Consider the following 21,329-nt stretch of genomic DNA (forward strand, 5'->3'; position numbering starts at 1 on the left):
TCCAGAATCCCTGACATTCCTGACAAGGCTGCTGCTGTTCTGGTGTGCCCAGCAGGTCTCAGTAAAGCCAGGTGAATTGTTAAGGTTAGCAGTGCACTTTCTTTCCTTGACATCAGCAGGAAACTCTCCTGTAATTCTTGCCCTGGCAGTTTAGATTTGATCCTCAACACTTTATTGGCTTTATATGCAAAGAACATCCAGGTGCTTTTCTTCAAAGCTTAGGGGGAAAAAACCTCTATACATGCTTAGGAAAAGTTAGTTTTACCACACCCAAAAAATGAACAAACTTGACTCTTGATTAAGAAATAGTTTTAGGTGCACGTCTGAATATTTAATGTAGACTTCCACTCTTCCAGTAGAGAGCAGTGTAGGATATTTTAATAATAAAACAACATCTGTTTTCCTTTGTCATCACATTTCAATCTTTAAAAAAATCCAATCTTTCACAGTGCCACATTTCTTTTTTACTCTGAAATTCCTGAACATTAATGGTTCTCTTTTATGCAGACTTAAACGCAATTACATGAAAACAGTACTTACCAAAATCATACAATAAAGAAAGGGGAAAAAAACCAATGCAAAATGACTGGATACCTGCTGGCAGCTTTTGACAAATTAGCTCCTCCTGCCTCCTCAGTTCTACAGGGATGCTGATTTACGGATGAAAGGAAGACAAATGTATCCACATTGTGAGAACACCAGAACAACAGAGTATGAAACAAGAATGAAAGAGAAGAGGGACCAGTTCTGAATAAATGTCTAAGCTGTTAACCACTCCATAAGCCCAGGCAGACATTTTGCTCAGCCTTGCACTCGTGAGCCTTCTCCATCACTCCAACAGCAGAAGGACAACAGGGACCATAAAATAAACAAAACTTGGTATTTTGGGTTCCTTCTCTTTCCCCACCCCACAGTCCAGCTCCTCACCTGCTGCAGCTTCCTTGGCTCTCTACAAAGACATGTTTTTGCCAGAGCACATAATGTTTGGATTTTTCCCCTTTGGAGAGCACTTTCCTAGTGCCACCTTGAACACAGCTCCTGGGCATGACTGCCACTCAAATGAGAGCAGAAATCCAACTCACCACATGGGAGTATGAGGCAAAGTGGCATCAGACACACATCAGCACATTCCCTGAATATCCCCTGCTTGTCTGACATCTAATGCTCTGCAGAAGTGGTGACCCTGACACAAGTAAGAAATTCTAGGTATTTTTTGAGGGAGTGTTCAAGTACTACTGGCAAAGAAGAAAGATGAATGCACAATTAAAAACATATTTAAAAAGGCAGTTATCTAATGGAAATCAAATATTACCAGGTATTTAGTCCATCAATAGAAAATATTTATAGCAATTAAGATATGATGAAAGAAAAATCTATTTAATAAGTTATTGAATTATTTGGGGAGAAAAAAAGTGTTACAGAAATGATCATAAAGTAATTAGGTTCAAAAAGTCCCACTGGCCTAATTTGTACTTTCTTATATTCTCTACAGCTGCAGTAATTAAGAGCTCTCCACCCTCAAATACACAAGCAGTCATTTCAGTCTTTCAGTCTGGATCTATTAATCAGTAATAAAGAGCATTATTTGATATCTAAAGCTCAACATATCTTTGAACAGCTGACAGAGACAACAGAAATTTCCCTGGAGTTGTGTACCTCACCTGGCTGTGGCTCCTGCCCAAATGTCTGAAAACAGGAACCCCTAGAGATATTCTGTCAAAGCTACCTGAGAAACTGAGGGCACGTGGCAGCCCTAATCTCGCCTACACCTGCATCCTAACCCCTGTTCAGATATGCTAAAAAGAGAAATTATTGCTGACTGGAAGAAATCAAGTCAGCTGATTCCAGCTTGGTGTAACCCTAAAGGCCAAAGAATAGGATAATTACACAAGGTCACATTCCTCCTCAACTCCCACTGCAGCCAGAAGGGAAAGTGGCACTCAAAAAGAAAAATACCATAGAAATATATGTTTGTATTACCAAAACCATCTTGTTTGTAAGCAGAACTTCAGAAGACCTTAGGATACACTTGGTATATGATCAAAACTTAAATCTTCTCCAGTGTGGTCACATACCAAGTGGGCTATCAACAAGGATAAAATAAAAAATCAAATCCAATTGCAACACAGCTATCAAAGCTGTGCTCTGTATTAAAGCATCTAATTCTAAAGACAAAATGATGCTAATACAGGTAGGACCCACACAGGGGAGCTAAGAGCAGGCTGGAATACAGAAAGAGAGAAAAGGTAACACATGTACGTTGTTAAGACTGTCACTACAGCAAACACCAGCTGTACAAGAGAAACCAGCCAGCATTTCTTCAGTCCATCAGTCTCCCCAGCACTTCAGAAGCCCAGCTCAAACTGAACCATGCCCTGAAGAGCTGTCAGACTGCACCTCAAGATCAGGCAGGCTCTGGGGGTGGTGTACCCTGTTCTCCCATTGCACACACCTCCAGCAGCCACCCCACAGCTACCCAGACTAGAGACACAGGCTGAGAGCAGCACAGCTGCCCCAGCCTGACTCCCACCTCAGGCACTGAAAGCAGAGAACATTTCCCTGGCTCTGATCCACACACTCCTCAGCTGGAGCTGACTGTTCATTCCAGCCCTGAGTGGGGAGGAGGAAGCAGGTAATAGGGATATGTCTTAGGGATAGTCCAGCTTGGAGCAAAAAAAGGACAACAAACTCAAGCCACTTTTAGAAAATTCTGAAAAAACTTTGATGTATGGGAAAAGGGCTTAAAAAGGGAACACTTTGCCAGTGCACAAATGGCAGTGATGCTAATACTAGTAGTATATCATGCTGAAGGCCTGTTTTCCTTCTAATCCCAGATACACTTCCCATGACTGATAAATAAAACCAAGGATAACATTTGGCATGTAATAAACCAGGGCAGGAGAAAATTGCAGTGAGAGCAAATCCATCACTGGAGAACATAATTTCTCATCATGTATTCCCTGTCTGTGTCTGGATCACACAGGTTCTTTTGATGGCCTTCTTTCCTCATGTGTGTGGCAATGTTCTTCAACCTTCACATGCAAGAATCCTGTGCTCAGAGGCTGGGCAAAATGAAGGAGTAAAGAATGACACATTTTCAAAATTCATCTATTATGCTTAAATTTGGACATACTCTGTGTTTCCAGTTTGGCTTTTTACACACGTGAAAAGACTTTTTTTTTTTGGTAGGAGAAACTGTCAGATCCTTTTGCTGCAGCAGGAGATGTCTGTGAATAACCCAAAGGCACCATCCTCAAGTTATTACAGCTCTTTTACTCCAATCCACACACTATTGACACACCAAACAATGGCATCAAATCTGCTCCTCTGCCGCTACTCATCAACTCTGCAGAGCCTCCTGTGGCACAGCTGGATACTGCCTCAAAGTTTGAGGGTAACTACCAGGAGAAAACCCATCCAATAAGCATAGTATTGACAAATGTGGTCTAGCTTGACCCTACACATGGTCTGAATTGCATAGGAAATGACTGAGCTGTCCAACCACAGATGCTCAATAACATCCTTGTCAGCTCCTGCAACCTCTGTTGTTACTCTCACATTGGTTTAGATTCCATTTAGTTTGTGCCCTCCAAGAATTAAGAACTGGAAGCTCTGAACTGACTGGTCAGTCCTAAAATGCAGTGTATCTTCAGCTCTGCAAGAATTTTCATTGCTGAAGCAAGGTTCAGTGAAGGTGGGCACGCAAACCATTCTGTATCAAGATAGGACAAACAGATGTAATTATCAAACAAGACACTTCCTTTAGAAAGGACAGTCAAATGTGAAAAGCCTCTGATACTCACTGAAGACACATCATACTACTTGAATACTTCAATTTAGAAAATTTATATTCCTGACTGGATTGTTTCCAATAAAAACAAAATATCTTCACTGAAGGAAGGCACCTAAAAATAATGCATATTCACTATTTTATACATCAAATTTTTGAACTTTAGAAGTAAACAATAACAGAGTGGACAGATTTTTCAGCTTTACACATTCATAATTAGACAGACTTCGTTTGGCACAACAGCAACTCAATTTAACTCAAGCATAACTTCTTCGTGAAAATCGTAAAGTCACAGTTGGCCCTTAAATGTACTAAAACACTGTTTTTCATTAAGTCCTAGATATTTACAAATATCTTAATGTAACAAATTTGACATCATTTGCTGCTTTTTTATTTTTATTTCCATGAGCCAGATACCAATGCAGTGTTTAATTTACCTTAAACATAAAACTGAAAATTTGCAACAACTCCTACATTCTTTGTACAGATGTGAAATGCAGTGTTTGAAATTTCAGAACACAGAGGCCACTTTGCTTCACTTCCCCCTTCACCTCTGCAGATGCCAGCCATCAACTCTGGCCATTCAGCAGGAACTTCACTGCACTGCTGTAGGAGAAAACCTTCAATTGTTACTGCTTGTGTAAAGCCACTACCCTACCCAAGCTGAGGTCAAAGATCTTTTTTTTTCAGCACTCTCAAATGGAAAGGACACATTCCCATGTCCACTGGCCTCTCAAAAAACACACACCTCTAGTAAAATCTACAATTAAAGGTACAGCAAGATAAAGATCCCAAGTTGCATCACAGCAGCTTGAATACCCAGCACAAGCCATCAAAAGCTGCTGTCCTGGTTTCACAATTTAGCACTGCTGAATTATCACCCTGGTTTTCACAACCCCACTGTTCCTCTGAACGCAGCACCTACTGGCTGGCTCTGTATTAACATCCTGAAACCATCTCTATTTTTCTACAAAATACAGCAAGCTGAAGCTTGAACTCTGTTAAGCTCCATCTGTCCTGCTGATTTTTTTTTCCTACAAATATTAGGTGCCTATCTCCCCAAAGAAGAGTGGAAATCGAACTGAGACAAAAAGCCCTCATGAAGAGCCAAGATATGCTGTCAAGTATTTGATAACAAAGCTATCTCAATTCAGAAAACTGACAGAACCATTCTGCTTTACCAATAAGGTGAAGCTTTCTAAACCCAGGAGCATTTGATGCAGAAGTTTTGGGGTGCACCTCTGAGGCAGGGGAGCAAACAGGCCATGGCACCACTGAGAGCAGCTGCTCCTTCCAAGAGATGTTTCCCAGATGAGTTCATTGTTAGGAAGGGCTCTGAGCACAGGCTTCAGATTCTTGCTTTCATAACAACATGTACCAGACCAGCCAGGAGTTTCCATGTGCCAGTTCAAGGTGGGATTGTGCAATTCTGAGCATTCAGCTTGTAGCAACTGAAGCTGGACACAAAATTCTTACAGCCTTCCTCTGCTCAATGTAAATAAATTCTACAAGTTCTGGAAGAAATTGTGATGGATTTATATACATATATATATATATATCTAGTGTATATATATGTTAATAAATAAAATTCAAAACCTATTGAAGTTATTCTTTTTTACCAGAAAACACTAACAATACCTTATAAAAACAGAGATTAAATTGCACAGACGTTTCCCATTTTGTGGTTAAAGTTTATTTTGATGTAATTTCTACCTCCCTTGTCCTTGACAAACTAAACACTGAACTTGTACTATCATGGCAATACAACTTCTGCCATGGCAACATGCAATGACATTATAAACACAGAAACAGGAATTCCCTGTGGGACAAAAAACAGAAGTCACAGTTAGGAACAAAATCCTCATTCCAACACAAATAGCCTCAGTAATAGGAACAAATAACTATTGTCCCTGACTCGCAGTTTATTAAAGACCTTTTCCAGTTTAATGTGAAATAAGAAATGGCCTATTTTAAGGACACTGCATTGCTTTTGAATCAGGACTTTTAATACTGCGAGGCTTTCTGCACCATAATTAGAATAAATGACTCCTGATTTAATTCTTGATTCAGGGAATCGATGTGCTGTCAAACAGAGGACAGGCAGCACACCAGAAAAGAGCTATTCTAAAGAAAGAGCCATGAATGTATGCAGCTAATGCTTTAGCAGCTTGGAAATATCATATAAATTTTAGTAGGCTTCTGAAGATACCCAAAATTTTGGACAGAGCCTCAATTTCTTTTTTTTAAGCTGTCATTGCCAGAGAAGATAATCTTTAAAATCTAGTATCTTAACTTTGAGTGCAGTAAATAATTCACACATACATTCTGTGGGCAAGATAACAGACACCACAGGGCAGATACAGGTTCTGAGGAGCATTAAAGGACAGGAAGATCAAGCGTGAAACTTTGTTGCTTTTTCATTGGTTGGTTGATTTTTTCCCTAAACTGTAGATTTCCTATACTGAGAACCACTTAATTTGTGAAAAAAGAATAAGCCTAATGTTTTATTAGTAATGTAACTTCAGTGAGAAAATATGTTGAGTCAGTACGCAAAGTGTAATTCACAATCACATGGCTAATGTACATGAATATGCTAAATTAAATACACTAAATTAAATACTATATTCATAGAAATTAATATCAGCATTTTTATAAAAGTGGACAAGAAAATGTCTGTGTCCAATAAAAAATTTATTTTTCTTGGCTCCTGGAAACTACTTCCTAAGCTCCATTTACTTCTTTAGATGTGTTGGTAATTTTATACAAATGACACATATAGACGTCTTTCTCACCTGCTACATTCACAGAACACTCTCAGAAATGTTCAGAGAGTATTTGACTGGGATAGCCAAGTCAAAACCAAATTAGTTACTTGTGGAAGGAACTAATTCTGCAGGGAGAGGCGGTCCATGCAGCAGATAAACACACAGGCAACAAAGCAGATGCCCTTAAAACCGGAACATGATTGAAATTCTGACAAAATATCTTTAAGTGGGTACCTTGGAATAAAAGAAAAAGGACAGAGCCACCTGCACTGGTTCTGAGTGCTTTGATTATTTGGACTGAAAAGGGGCAATAGCAACAAGACAGCACAGCTGGAGGTAAACTGGAAAAGCAAATGAAGAGCAGGGCTGGAGAGGAAATGGCTCTGCAACCACAGCAGCTCAACGGGGTCTTCATCTACTGTGGGGTCATAACTAGAGCACAAGGTAAGCTGGTCAAGGATTTTTGGGAATTGCATTCAAAATTTTTATGGGAAAACATAAACATGTTGGAAATCTTCCTTCCCAAGGCTGGGAATGCACCCTTAACATACCTCTGCCGCATTGTCTGTGGAAATGCTGCTGCACAGAACACAAACCCTACTTTAAATCCCCCTTCTTCAACTCCAGCACTGATTCTGGGAACAAGTACAATTCAGGCAATGGGCCTTAACAAGAAAAGCACTCCTTACATTGGTTTAGCTGTACTGGATCTTCCACTTTTCCTCCAGAGAATTGGAAGTGTCTTCTCTGTGATGATTTCTGTTTTATGAGCCTGTCTATATTGTCTCTCATTAATCTGTTTTTCAGAAGAAACTCCCTTCTTTACACACAATCTCTCATAAAATACAGCTATAAAACAGATGTGATCACCCTAATTCAACATCTGGCCTTCAGGCACTTGAAGAATATCCATAACAGAGGTTTGTTTTTTTTTTAATCTAGATAGGATGAGGTAATTTTAAAAATTATTTGGAACAGAAATAACTGTCTCTTTATGTTATCATTTAACAAATGTGAAGCACTACTAAAACACAGAAAATATTCTTCCCGCTAAAAAGCACAACATAGAAAGCTGAATTTTCTTATTAGATTGATTATTTTAGCAAAATGTAAAAATACTTCGACCTGGCAACATCAGATATGAAATGAAACCACCATTATCATGACCTTAGATCTACCAGCAGATGAGATGAACATCCTGGATGAACTTTTTAGGAGAACATAACTGAGATGGAAAGTAATCTGTAAATTATTTTACAATGGCAATAAATCCAAGAAAATATTGGCTTTCACTTCTTACTTCATAAAAAATGTTATGTTTTTCAATAAAAGACCTCAATCTGGTGCTGAAGTGGTAAAATTAATCTGGACTAGATCATTAAAATGATACTCATATCATCAGGTGAACATAGAATCAGAAAAGTCTGATTCTGTATTTAAAAATCCTTCACATAAGGACATGGAGTCTTCCCTAAATAGCAACCTAATCCTTTTCACTAATAGAACAGGTATTGAGAAGACATTTAATCTTGAGCTCAAGGCATGAAAGCAGAGTTCAAAATTTGGGGTCGGATTTGAGAACAGAGATTTGGGGCAGATATGTGGAAAATCTTCAGTATTACCTCTGTTCCTTATCTTTAAGCTGAGGATAATAAGTCACCAATTTCTTATCTGCATTATCATTTAATTATCCCAGCTGAGAAGAAAGCTCATGAGAGAAGTCCAAGGTCTTCAGTTGCCTACTTATTCTGAGCTTTGATCTATGACTACTTGCATCAGGGTAGCACCTACAGCCTCCCTCTCATTATTCTAGAGGCTGCACAAACATCAAAAAGATAGCCCTTAGCTTCAAAGATTTTATGATCTAATGAACTGTGATAAATGGCAGTAACCCCTTGGAAATGCACAGCAGTTTCAGTTAGTACCTCTGAGTGTTACTGATGAAAATCAATATAAAACATCGACCCTATTCTTCCTCATACACATCAAACAGCCAACACTAACACAAATAAAAAGCTATAAGCAGCACAATATTAACAAAGTGTTCTGGCACACAGAATGCTTCAGCAGATTTCAAAGATAAAAAAGAACACGTGAAGAGGTCCCACCTTCCCACCTGCCTCTCTTCAAAATCCAAAATTTAACCACTAAACCCATACCTAGTTTTGAAGATTTAAGATTATTCTGAACATTAAGTATGCACATGCAATTTTGGGGAATGCTTTTCATTTTGAGAATGTTTGCCTTTGAGAGTGTTTGCCTTTGAGAGTTTCAGGTCCTCAGTGCCTCATAAAGGGAGGATATGGGATACGGCCTCTAAACTCTGACTTAAGAAGACCTATAAATTCCTGATTGTAATGGATTTTTCCACAATAAACCTGTATTCATGAGTAAACAAGATTTGTCTCCCACTTAATCTTTTAGCTCTAATTAACATGATTTGTTGAGTCACTTATCTGCCCTTGTAGTTTCTTCCTACTCAGAAGCATTGGGAGCTACAGCAATAGTACAAGATAGGATTTAAGGACTTTTCTAGTTCATGCTTCAAGTTATCTTTCCCTTCAAATGCAACCCTTGGTTCTGCACATTTCAAAGATTTAATGGACATCCTTATTTCCATATTTTCCCTATTTTCAGTAATACTACAGCAAGGCATTGCAAAACAAATTGTAAAACAATAGGACCAGCCCCATTTCGACTTTCCTAAAGATTCAGAAGGAAGAGAATATTAGTTAAAAAAATACTGAAGAAAAAAAATGAAAGTTTAGAACAATGTAACCCATCATTACCTTTTAGTGGCACATAATTCCTAGTGAAAATGCAAAACATTTAAACAAAGCTTTACAAATAACTTAATGCAAATATTTCTCCTCTGCTATGTTCCAAACCAGAAAAATACCAGTTTCTCTATTAATTTACACCTAGCATTCTCATATTCAAAGTTCAAAATGCTTTTTAAAACAGGCCAAGATTGTTTTACCCTTTCTGAGCCAAAGTGATCAGAAGGAGGCATTTCTGAAATATTTATTGCAGTCCAGGATCTGCAGCTGACTACTGTACACTGCTATTTTATTAAAGTTAATAAAGTCAGGGACTGCAGCTGGTGGTTTGTCTGATGGTTTATTAGAGGAAGAATCCTCATGGAGATCAGCTTATGTGAAACTTTTCCTGAATGGTGAACAGCCTGGCTTTTGGACAGACTCCTGTAGTCTCGGCTCTGTTTTTAAAATTTTATCTCCTTGTAGAATTTTCTGTTAAGAATATTGTGCCATTCTCTTATTCTCGATAAACCAGCTCTGTTTCTAGTTTATAGAAAGGCTGAGATTGAATGTTAGAGATAAGAAAGAGTAATTCACCTGCAGGCCTGATTTAATCAAAAGCAAACCAACCTAGAAACAGCTGTGGGTCACCTAGCCCACAAGGACAATAATCCAGATGTTTAAACCCTACTAACTCCAGTGTCAGACATGCAACTCACTTGATACTTGACAGTGCAGAGGCTGAAAGGCCTTTTTCCAGAAACCTCCCATTCCCACAGCTGCCAGCTCTCTGGAAAGAGCTGCAGAGGGAATCCCAGAGGAGATGCTAATGAATCTAATTGGCAGTTCCAGGCAGACTTAGGGAGAGGCAAGGGAATAAATATGAGCAACAGGGAGGGATGTGGAGGGTTGAGTAAATCTTTGTTGACCCTAAGGTCTTTGCACACTCTTTCTAGCTCTGTTAATTCTGACTGGACAGACCTCTCAGCTTTATTCATTTATTTTGAACAGGCAGATCACTCACTGCTCCTTCATCAGTGAGTGCCTGCTCTTATCCAGGGCTGAGGAACTCATGACTCTGAGTATCACAGACTTTAGAAGATTAGTACTCAAATACTACCTTAGTCTTTCTCTGAAGAATAGGAAAATGACATTGTACAAGCTGCTATGAAGCTTCTAATGATTTTGTGACTTTTGTCTCAACAATTTCATTGCTCACCTCTTGTGAGACAATACCAGGGAAGGCCAGAGATGCCACTGTTCAAAACATACTTTTAAACTCATTGTTAACATGGTCTCTTTAGAAATATGCTTCAGATGCTGAGCTGAACACTAAACCATAGAATCAGTTAGGTTGCAAAGGGTCTCTAAGATCATTGCATGCAACCCAGCACTACCATGTTCACTGCTAAGCCATGTCCCAAGTGCTACATCCACATGGTTTTTGACCACTATCAGGGCTCGTGATTCCACCACATCCCTGGACAGCTTGTTCTATGCCTCACCACCCTTTCAGAGAAGAAATTTTCCCTAATATCCAACCCAATTCTCTCCTGGCAAACTGGAGGCCAATTCCCCTTGTCCTGTCACTTATTACCTTAGAGAAGACACCAACCCCCACTTGTCTACAACCTCTTTTTGGGTACATATAACAGGCAGTAAGGTTTTCCTTCAACCTCATTGTGTCCATGGGGAAAAAATCTGGGGAGCATCTGGTGCTCCCTCAGCAGCTCCTCACAGGACTTGTGCTCTAAATACAATATTATGAAGAACTGCTGCTGAGAGTTGCTATTACTACTACAGAAAAACCTGCAAGTGCCTTTTCTATTAAAAAAAATATATTCCACTTTCAGAACTTTTTGGATTAACACTTAAACACATGGTTGTTCATTCCAACAAACAGCACTTCTACACTAAGAATCACAATTTAGAAGAATAATCTAATAATTATAATCTACATAAAGAATAATAAATTATACAATAAAAATAACCTAAAGAGTATACCTAGCATAGGTTGGGTCTCAGGTGCTATGTTGTTCACCAATGTGCTCTGTTAATTGCATCATCCACATAAGTCTTCTATGCCAGAGAAAACAACACCACAGAATGTCCTGATGTGGATTTTCCAACTCAACCAAAACAATATACATACTTAGGAAACCAAAATTTGAAGTACAAGGTTGAAAAAAGTTCTGAGCCAGAAAGAAAAGTTTACCATACATGTATAAACTATGTGCCACACAATCCAGAAGTTACATAGATGCCACAGGTTTCTAGCCCTTCTGCAACTGATTCTTAGACAAAACAGAACAATAACTCATTCTTGAAGTAAAATAAAACACAAGGCTTAAAGTTACACCTAGACCAAATTCTTCCCCATATCTAAGCAAAGTGTGAAACTTGGCAATACTTATGCCGCCAGGAACTTCAGAATCCTAGCTGCCATTTGGAATCCTAGCTCCCAATGCTGAGCACTGCCCTCTGCCACCAGGAGACCAGCTCTCCATGAGCAGCAACATCCAGCAATTCCCTGTAGGGGCACCCCAAAAGGGAAACTCTTCAGGCCCTGCAGGGAAAATAAGGCCTTGCAGTTTAATTGTTTCCCTTAAGTTGCATTCATACTTGGAAGCTTAACCCATGTGAAAGGTTGCTAGACCAACTGCTGTGGTAGTTGAAGCCTCTTAGTAAGACAAAAACATCACATTTCCTCTTAAAGCCACAGGCCAGGCAGCAATCAGTTAGCCTACCTAATTCCCAAAAGCATTCCTGCATCCTTGAACAGCTGCCTGAGCATCCAGCTACAGCTGGCAGAGATAGAGAGGGGAGGGCGTGGAAGGGGGACTGGCACAGGGAACATAGGAGGAATATGGACAGCTTTTCCAGGCATGCAGGGGTGAATTTAGAAAAGCCAAACCTCATCTGGGGTTGACAGCAGTGAGGAATGTGACAGAGAAGAGGATGGTCAGGAAAAAAGGACCTGCACTTGTTCAGCCTGAAGGGGATGAGCCTGGTGTACACATGTCCATGTGTATGCATGGCTGAGAGTCACAAGCTGCACAAAATCACAACTAGAAATAAGGCAAAAGAAGGCACAATGGTAGGGAATTATGTCCTGGAACTGGCTGCCAAGAGGCTCTGAATCTCTGCCCTTTATGGCATTTAAAGCTCAATTGCATAAGGCTCTGCTTTGTACCACCTGGCTTTGAAATAATTTCTCAGATGGGAATCAGCTGGATCATCTCCAGAGGTCCTTCCAACCTCTATTACACTAGATTCTTTCAATTCCCAAAGCAAATCCTAATCCAAATGCTGGACCACCAAGGGACAACTGCAACCTTCAAGGATGCATAGGACATTCCCTCTTCCTAAAATTGAGGGCACTTCAAAATCCAACTATGAGCTAAATCTTTTGCAGATTTGTATTTTCAATCCAGATTGTACTTGTTAGAAAGCATATCAATGTCTGAAATAACTGATTTTAGAACTTTCTACCAAAAAAAATTATCTCAAACTCTTAAGGTGTTTAAAAATATTTTTTCTCTGATGGGAGAGGTGCAAATTAGACTGTTTAAATCAGAGATGATGAAAAAGTGTAATTAAGCAGCCAGGGTGCTAAATAAATGGATGCGATGGCAATTTATGTGAGAGAAGCAAACTGCTTGCATACAAAGGAAACCTAAAACTTGCTCAGGATAGGAAATACTTTAGGGCTGTGGTGGATCACTCATCAGCTTCAATGTAGACAAGGGGCTCTGTCTTCATCCTGATTTATGACATTTTTAACATCTTACTGCATTATTGAGAGAGGGACTCCAATTATTTTTCAGATCCTATGCTGAATGCCATAAATTGGTATGAAGCATTTGTGATTCCTGCAAGAAACTCCAGCCCCCATAACTTTGTTGTACTGCAAATGTTTCATAATTGTAAATGAAGTTACGTCACACAGGACACAGAAATTTCAAGGAAAGTGGAGCTTATGAAAAGCCCAAAGGATGACAAGCAGAACCTTAAAGAAGATGGCAGCCATAGGGAACAGATCAGGAACTACTGGCTTGTCCTTCAGTTGGAGTTCATAAAGTATTGACAATATGACCAGTGTTTTTTGTAAATTTTTTTTTTGGTTTCTAACTGGAACCTACCACAACCATTTCACTCAAACACATAAGCCTTATTTTTTCCTTTTCCAGAACAAGGAAATAAACAAAACATCATCCATTGTACTAAACTGCCTTGCATTACTATACACAAATGGAACTTAAAGAAGAAACACTGGAATTGCTCATAAATTTGATTTTTTTCTTGAAGGAGGCCCTCTTCTGGAGAGTAAGAGCAATCAAACCAAGTCTGTTGAGAGTACCTGTTGCAGACTTTAAATATTTTAGATTTCATTTGCATGTTTATTCATCTTTAGTATAATGAGCCCCAATTTAATGACTGTAATGTATCAGAAATAACTAAGAAGTTCAAATTTTCATTGCCTTGTAAAATTACAATTTTTTGCTTTCCTATCTCATTTGGGTGTTTTCACTAAACTAATTTTTCTTGTGCTTAAACACTAAATTAATTATGATCACATGCAAGACATTTTGGAACCCTAATGAAAGTTAATTGATATTAAGTCATTAATTCTAATTATAATAAATTTAAAGCAGGAAAACTCATCATTTCTCTTCTACTGCAATAGTTTCTAATTTTCAACATTTTTGTGCTCTGTTTGAAATATCTTGCTATATCTATCTTCACCACATATCTTAAATAGTGTGTGTGCCTTGTAACTCTGCTGACTTGGGAAAGCTACATACAATTTGCCATTTGACATTTTTTCATTACTTCTAATGATGCAGTCATGATCATTCTGCTGAAATGCTGACTGATAGAAAAAGAGAATTTCTATAGCAATAAAAAAACCTAATTGTAGTAGAAGTGCAGTTTATGCCACAAAAATGTGGCTTTGATAATACTGTACACTAATGATAGCAAAATGCAGATATTCAAAAGACAGAAATGCATTTAGAGCCCTGCAACCATAGTGACATCATTTGACTAAAATGCCTGCTCCATACGAATATTATTTGCCATTGAATGATGATAAAAATTATATGGAAGAAGAAATAGCATATAGTTGAGAATCTAAATAATCTGTTTATTGTCCTACAGTGAGGACTAAGAGTTTTAGGTACTGCCAAGGGAGGTCTCTTATTACAGACTCAAACAATCATTTGGGTTGGAAAAGACCTTCCAGATCATAAAGTGTGACCATTACTAAATTCCTTTTTTGAATTTTTAACTTTACTCTGAGCTTTCAAATTGAAACTACTACATCAAGAATCAAATCTGCAGCTGACAATATGAAAACTCTGAAAGTGAGTGTGAAGCAAGCATTAGGCCAGTGAGCACTGGGAGCTGTGACATCTCTTGGTGAAACACCCTCCCAAGGCAGAAAGGCACCACTCAGGGGATGACAACCACCAGCCCTATTTAAAGGTTACAGACTCATTCCATTTTAAAGTTACACTTTGGTCACTTCTGCTTTGCAGAAAGGAAGCTGGCCTCAAACCAAGAGAATTGCCATAAGGGCAAAAGAGAGCTTTTTCTTTACAGTATAGAAAATAACAGAAATATCCCTTCTTAATTAAGGACAATTTCAGAAAAAATTAACACAGAGAAGTTTGGGGTTGCCTTAGAATGTTATATCTGGGTCATATTGAAACTGTCATGCCACATCCAAATGAGTCTATATTTGGTACTGTATTATAAAAATTCTAAATTATCTTTCTGGGAGGAAAAAAAAAAAAAAAAGCTTGACCAATATGCTTTAATTTGTAGTGACACAGTTAAAAAAATACAGGGCCACAAACTGATGTCAAAATTCTGGCTTCACTAAACAAAGGTCACATATCCAGAGCATGCTGAAGGGTGAGGAATCTTCTTATCAGTGCAGTCTGGTAGACCAAGATATCAGTAAGATAAGAAGAAAAAAAAAAGGATCCAAGAAAAACCACTAAACACAAAAAAGTAACAGTAACAGAACAAAAGCAACCAAAACAAAACTGAAGAGGGAAAATAAACACCCCTGTCCCATCCCTCCCACAAATAAAAAAAAACCCAAAGCCTCATTGGTTTATACTGTGCAAAACCATGCCAAAATCAGCTAATTTCAAACCAGCAAAGTAGGAGTGGGTGTGTTGGAAAAGAGAGAGAAATTCAAGACAGTTTTATATTTCAGGGCTTCCTTAGGAGACTCATGTTTCCTGGATTTTACTTGCAGAAGAAGCAACTCAGCTCATGTTTTCTTGCAAAGAGGATTATGGCCATAAATCATCCTGAGGGTGCATGTTCTAAGAGATAACATGACATTACTAATTCTCTGTTAAAAAGGTTCTCTCCAATTGGTAGAGAAAAAAGGCCACTTGTCAATACTGCAGCTTTCTTTTAATTTCCAGTTAACTTTGCTGGGATTTTTTTTTAATAACAACAGTCAACTCATGAACTGCATTTTATCAATGAGCTGTCTTAGCAATCAACAAAACCTCATCTTTCCCAGTAAGCTGTGCCCATGTTCTGATCAACTCAGATTAGTGTCAGAGAAACTATTTTTGTGTCTTACAAAGAACAGAAACCACTTTTCCATCCACACTAATCTTCATCCAAAAAACTGTGGAGTAGAATACAGCTCACTTGCTCATGGACAAATAACATCCCTGGTGTTACTTTCCATCAAACTAATTTGATTTTCTGAACATGTCATTCTTCACTCACATATAAATAAATATAAATTAGATCAAGCGTTGTCTTTTCTTCCAAACACACATTGAAGATACATGAACCAAATGCTAGAGAATTGGAACAATTTGGGGAAAAAAAACCAATGAGTTTTGTTAAATTCTTGTATAATGAAGGCTTTCTGAAGCTTTTAATCATAATTTCACAACACAGCTACAAGTTATTGAATCAATGAGACATTTCACTTAAAACCCAAAATGCTGCAAACCCCACATAAGGTACTGATAGATACATACTTTCCTCTTCAAGTGAAAAATACTGCAAAACTTAATGAGAATGATACTTGAGAACTCAGGTGGAAATATCATCTAGATTTATTATGGTTATGCCTGCATATGCCAGCTGAGTTCATAAAAGCTGAGTGAATTTATTCCAGGTGCCAATAAATAAACAGGGTAGGGAATCCCATACCCTTTACACTCCAGTTACAGAGCAGAGCAATTTTTTGCTTACTTTCAATCAAATGACTGATAGTTCTAAATAAGAATTTTCTACTGTGATCCAAACGAAAAAAAAAATGAGTTTAACTTTCTTAAAAAAGAAATAATAAAACAAACTCAAAACCCAACATATGTGGTATTAAAATTTCAGTTTCCTGCAAGTATTCTGACAGACCTTAGAGGCCTTCACAAAGGTGGAGGAGGCCCTGGAATAAACAACAAACAGGAGCAGAACTGGAGAGGACATTTAGGCACATATCAGCCTAAATAAGTGGAAACACATTTTGGACCAAGAGTCTTCCTTTAGATTGGAATTCTCCTTTCTTTTCTTCTGCTCCAGAAGTTGCTGATGCTGTTGTTTCTACAGTTACCACCATCTTAGCACCATCCCCTTTATTCTAATTCTTTTACTGCACAGCTGCACTGACACCTACTCATCAGATCTGCTCTTAGGCAAGACAATGAAACATGAAAGATGAAGGAGGTTTCTTTTTTTCCTCTCAAAGACCAGAAATGAACAGACATCGTTCAGTGCTTTGAAAAAACTCGTGGCTTCTGCTTGCCCTGAAAACACATGGCACAGTCACCACAGCAAGTAATCCTCCCTCTGAAGAAGTGCAATATAAAGCCAAGGTGTCTGGCAAGGCTATTCAGTGAAATGTTAATACATCCTTTCGACAAAAATTCAGTTGGAGAGCACATAGAATAAAAACACATTCAAAACCTGGCAACTGTGAGAAAGAGACTCCATTTCGCACTACAAACTCTGTGGCAATGCTAAACAAAAGAAAATTGCAAATGCAAAAGCAGGGAACACTCATATACCTGAGTCCTGGCCCATGAAACAAATATTTTTTTTCATACAGATTAAAAAATTTGGTACTAGGAATTTTCACATAGATTTTTTTTTATTGACTACTTTAACAAAAGTTTTTATATTAAGAAATACCAATCATAAGAGAACATCATCCAGAACGGCCCACAATAGAATTTTAATAAATTATACTCTCAGTTTGAGCAAATAATTGCAGATTTCTCAGTTTACTCTGAGTTATGTTGATGGCTCCATATTCTCTCCTCCTTTTAGCAAACTATCTTTTAAGCTGGTATTTAGGTACCTTTATGTTCTGAGGTATTTAGGTAAGATGCATTTCCTGTCAAAGGATATCATTAGACAAATTGAACCATTACTTATATAAACTTATCTCACTGCAATTAGGATGAGAAAATTAAAGTAAGGCTTCTGGCTTTACTGAGCAAAAATGCCATTATTGTTCTACCCCATTTCCTGAGTATTTGACATTTCAATATATCCAGCAGAAAGGGTTGTTACTTGTTGCCTTTGATATTGTTCAAAAGAAGTTTTTGCCATTAATTTTAATAATACTGTAAGCATGCAGCCTGATGTTAAATTCCTTTGCACTCAAAACCTCAATCCATTTACAAAAACATCATCAAGCAGAGAAGGAACATTTATTTGCTTTCCAGTAAACCATAGCTCAGAACAAGAATCAACTGGCCATTAAAAACAGAACATTTTCACCTGCAAACCAAACATTTACTAAGCTTGTCTTCATTATTTCACCTGGCAAATCTATGTCTCTGCAATCTTCAAGTCAAAACAAGATAGAATGTGCTGCATTCTAAAGGTACGAGGAGAAAATAACTTCATATTTTCTTACCTTTGCATTATAGGGAATATAATGCTTTGATAAGGCTTCAGGAGTGTGCATCCATGTTTTGTCTACAGAAAAGCAAAATAAAAGAAGCACTGAATAGGTTATTCAATTGTTAACTTAAGTATAACAGAATCTCTGTGGAAAAGTTCAACAATCACCCTCTCACTCAAAAACCAGCTGCCTGAAGTAGTAAGAGGGGCTGGAGGGAAATCTCTCACACCTTCTCAAACACTTAAAAGAAAGAACCTGCTTCGTTCTGTTGGGCACATTTCCTATTTTAACCAGCTTGGTTTTCCATAAGAACTACAATTCCTCACCCCAAATGGTTCTGTCTCAGATCAGGATTTTTTGCATCCTGCTGTTTAAAGCACTGACTGCATCTTGTGCATCTAATGATGCTGTTTTGATGAATTATGTCCTTTTTCTGATGAATTATCAAGACATTAAAGAGACAAACAAAAAAATTATACAAGTTGCAACTGACAGAAGAAAGCCCTAATCCTTGTAAAATTATGAACATCAGGTTCGTAAATTTTAAATCTGATTTATAAGTTCACATCATCTGTAATTTTTCCATACCTATGCTAAACAAATTTGCATACTTACCCTTCAACTTTGCCATTACAATACTGTGTTATTCTCTTACTTTTCCTGCTGCATGGACATAATTCTATAATTATTTGTCAAATACATCTTCTCTTACTTGAATGGCCTTTTTGAATGTTCTACACCATTTAAGACGGAATTCCAAACATTAAGGAAAAGCTGCTTTTTATTACAAATCTTAGAAACAAATTTTCCAAGCTTTCTCATTTGAGAGCATTTAAGAAAACAAAATCATTCAAAAATACTAATTTTCATTACCACGCATTTGGGAGAATCTGTAAATCCCATTAATGTTTTATATGACATACATAGAACATTTAGTAGTATTTCCTAACTTGAGACTATCCTGGTTTAAATGAGCATGAATTAAAGTCACAAACCTGGAACTTGATTGAGTTAAGTAACAGAATGACAGCTTAAAGGAAAAGCCTACCCTTGGATATTCCCAATTCCATTTGCCTTTACGTGGCGTTGCAGTTACAGTAATCACCAACTTTTTTGTTAGTTACACTTAAGGACAATAAAATTCTGTTCACTTCAAACTGTTGAAGAGCAAAAGCTGTGACACTGATTGACACTAAAGCAATAATGAAATATTTCAGATTATGCAGGAGCAAGAAAATGGTTCACCCAGTTATTCACCAGCCACCACAGTAACAGGATCAGAACTATAAAGCTGAGAAATTCTTTTTTCCCCTTAGCAAATTTCATTCTAGATGGCAGCAATGTTCAGCTCCATTACAGAAGAGTGATATTATCACTTCCTAATTAAGGAAGAATGATTTGCCCATTCAACAGCACCCAGGAGAATGATTAAAGAGGCTCTTCCTTTTAACTGGGGCTTGTGATTGGACTGCCAGAACCAAGAAACCATTTCCCAGAATATTTTAACACCCGAAACCTGATCTCTTCTTTAGCATAATATCAAAGGCTGATGTTATCTGGAAGTGCAAAATAACCATCCCAGGGAATCTGTGAGTTAGGCCAGGTAGAATAAAGCCAGGAGAGAAGCTGAAACCCAGGCATGGAGCTGGTCACTGGGCTTGGGGAGCTGGCACTCAGGACAGGGCTGCTCACTGCCTGCTCTGGGAACACCTGCACAGGGCCAAGTTCAGCTCCTCCAGGTGCAGCCACATTGCTAATACCCAGAGTTAATTTACCTAGCTCCTCCACAGTTCTATTTACTAGCTTCAGTAGGGATGCGGTCATATTTATACATTTATAAGGGAAAATCTAATAAAAATAGAGTACTGAACCTCTTAAGGAAATTGCAATAGTTCTGCACTCATTTTATGCCTAGTACCACCACAAACAAGTGACAGAGCTGTAGCTTCTAAAGCAATTTTACAAGCAAACAAGTGGCTAGACAGGTGCCATCAAAACTATTCCTTGCAAATGTTTCTTCCTCCCTTCATGCCATCAGCACAAATTCAAATCTGAAAAAAATGTTATTTAGCTTGGGAGTCAAGTGTGAAGTGCTGGTCTTAATTCAGCATCAGGTAATCTTTAAAATTTTATTATCATGCACAAAGCTTTACTTAAAAAATTTCTGTGAAATCATCAAGTTGCCTACCAGCCTCCAACAGTAATGTGACAGATTCCAGCAAGGAATAACATTGCTGGGCAAGTGTTGCTATAACTGTTGGCACCCCTGACTGGGAGGAAGATCAGGAAATATGGACAGGTGCTCCCAGCTCAAAATGAAATCAGTAACTTAGTGAGGTATCAAAAGACACCTGGTTCCAGGAGTCTTGTGAAATCGGCTAAAATAATCCAACATTCAGATGGAGATCCACAGACACTGAGACACAGCTACTGAAGATTTCCTCTGACAGTGGAAGTCCATTTCTTAGAGGCAAGTAATAGTTACAGAATGGTGATGGTTTGGAAAGAGCTCTTAATGCTAAACTAAATCAATCCAAGGCAAAACTCAGCCTGATAGCAAAGACGTGCAAAAAATCATACAAGCTATTATGGGGTAGTTTTTTAACCAGCATCTCCTTCTGAATTGTAAGGTCTGACTATGGACTTATACTACCCTTGGCAGCTGCTTGAAATACTGCTTAGAATTAGCTTGAATTCACAGCAGTTGAGAAACAACACATTTCAGACATTTTGCATGCAATAAACCAGAAAAACATGAAAAAAAACCAAACAATAAAAGAAGTATTGGTCAAATATCTGATGTAGATATGGCTTGTGGTTTGCATGATCCCTCACCTAACTTAATTTTTTAAGAGTTTTCACAGCTTAAAACTTAATTATTCATTCTGAAGCAACAAGCAAAATTTGAAACGCTACAATGAAAACCACAGTTCATATTATTATTTTAGTAGTTACACAGACACTTCCCAGCTAAATAAAACAAGAGGTCCTAAAGAAAGAACTGAAAGCCCAGATAAAACCATACCTGACAACTAGCATCTAATGTTAACAGTAATAGAAAGTGAAAGGACTCATGCTGTTACACTAGATGAAAACCACAGTCATTTTAGATCTTGTCT

The 21,329-nt window shown here is 38.0% G+C and overlaps 1 protein-coding gene across 6 annotated transcripts in view; it reads right to left on the reverse strand.

Moving 5' to 3' along the window:
- The window catches only part of GULP1 (GULP PTB domain containing engulfment adaptor 1), a 143,249-nt gene that overhangs the window by 45,536 nt on the left and 76,384 nt on the right, over positions 1-21,329 (reverse strand). For all 6 annotated transcript variants that reach the window (XM_063162548.1, XM_063162549.1, XM_063162544.1 and 3 more), the window contains one exon: positions 18,223-18,284. In XM_063162548.1, coding sequence (XP_063018618.1) covers positions 18,223-18,284 — 62 coding nt within the window. The remainder of the gene's footprint in view (positions 1-18,222; positions 18,285-21,329) is intronic.

This window comes from Melospiza melodia, chromosome 8, assembly GCF_035770615.1.
Source record: "Melospiza melodia melodia isolate bMelMel2 chromosome 8, bMelMel2.pri, whole genome shotgun sequence".
Classification (NCBI taxonomy): domain Eukaryota; kingdom Metazoa; phylum Chordata; class Aves; order Passeriformes; family Passerellidae; genus Melospiza; species Melospiza melodia.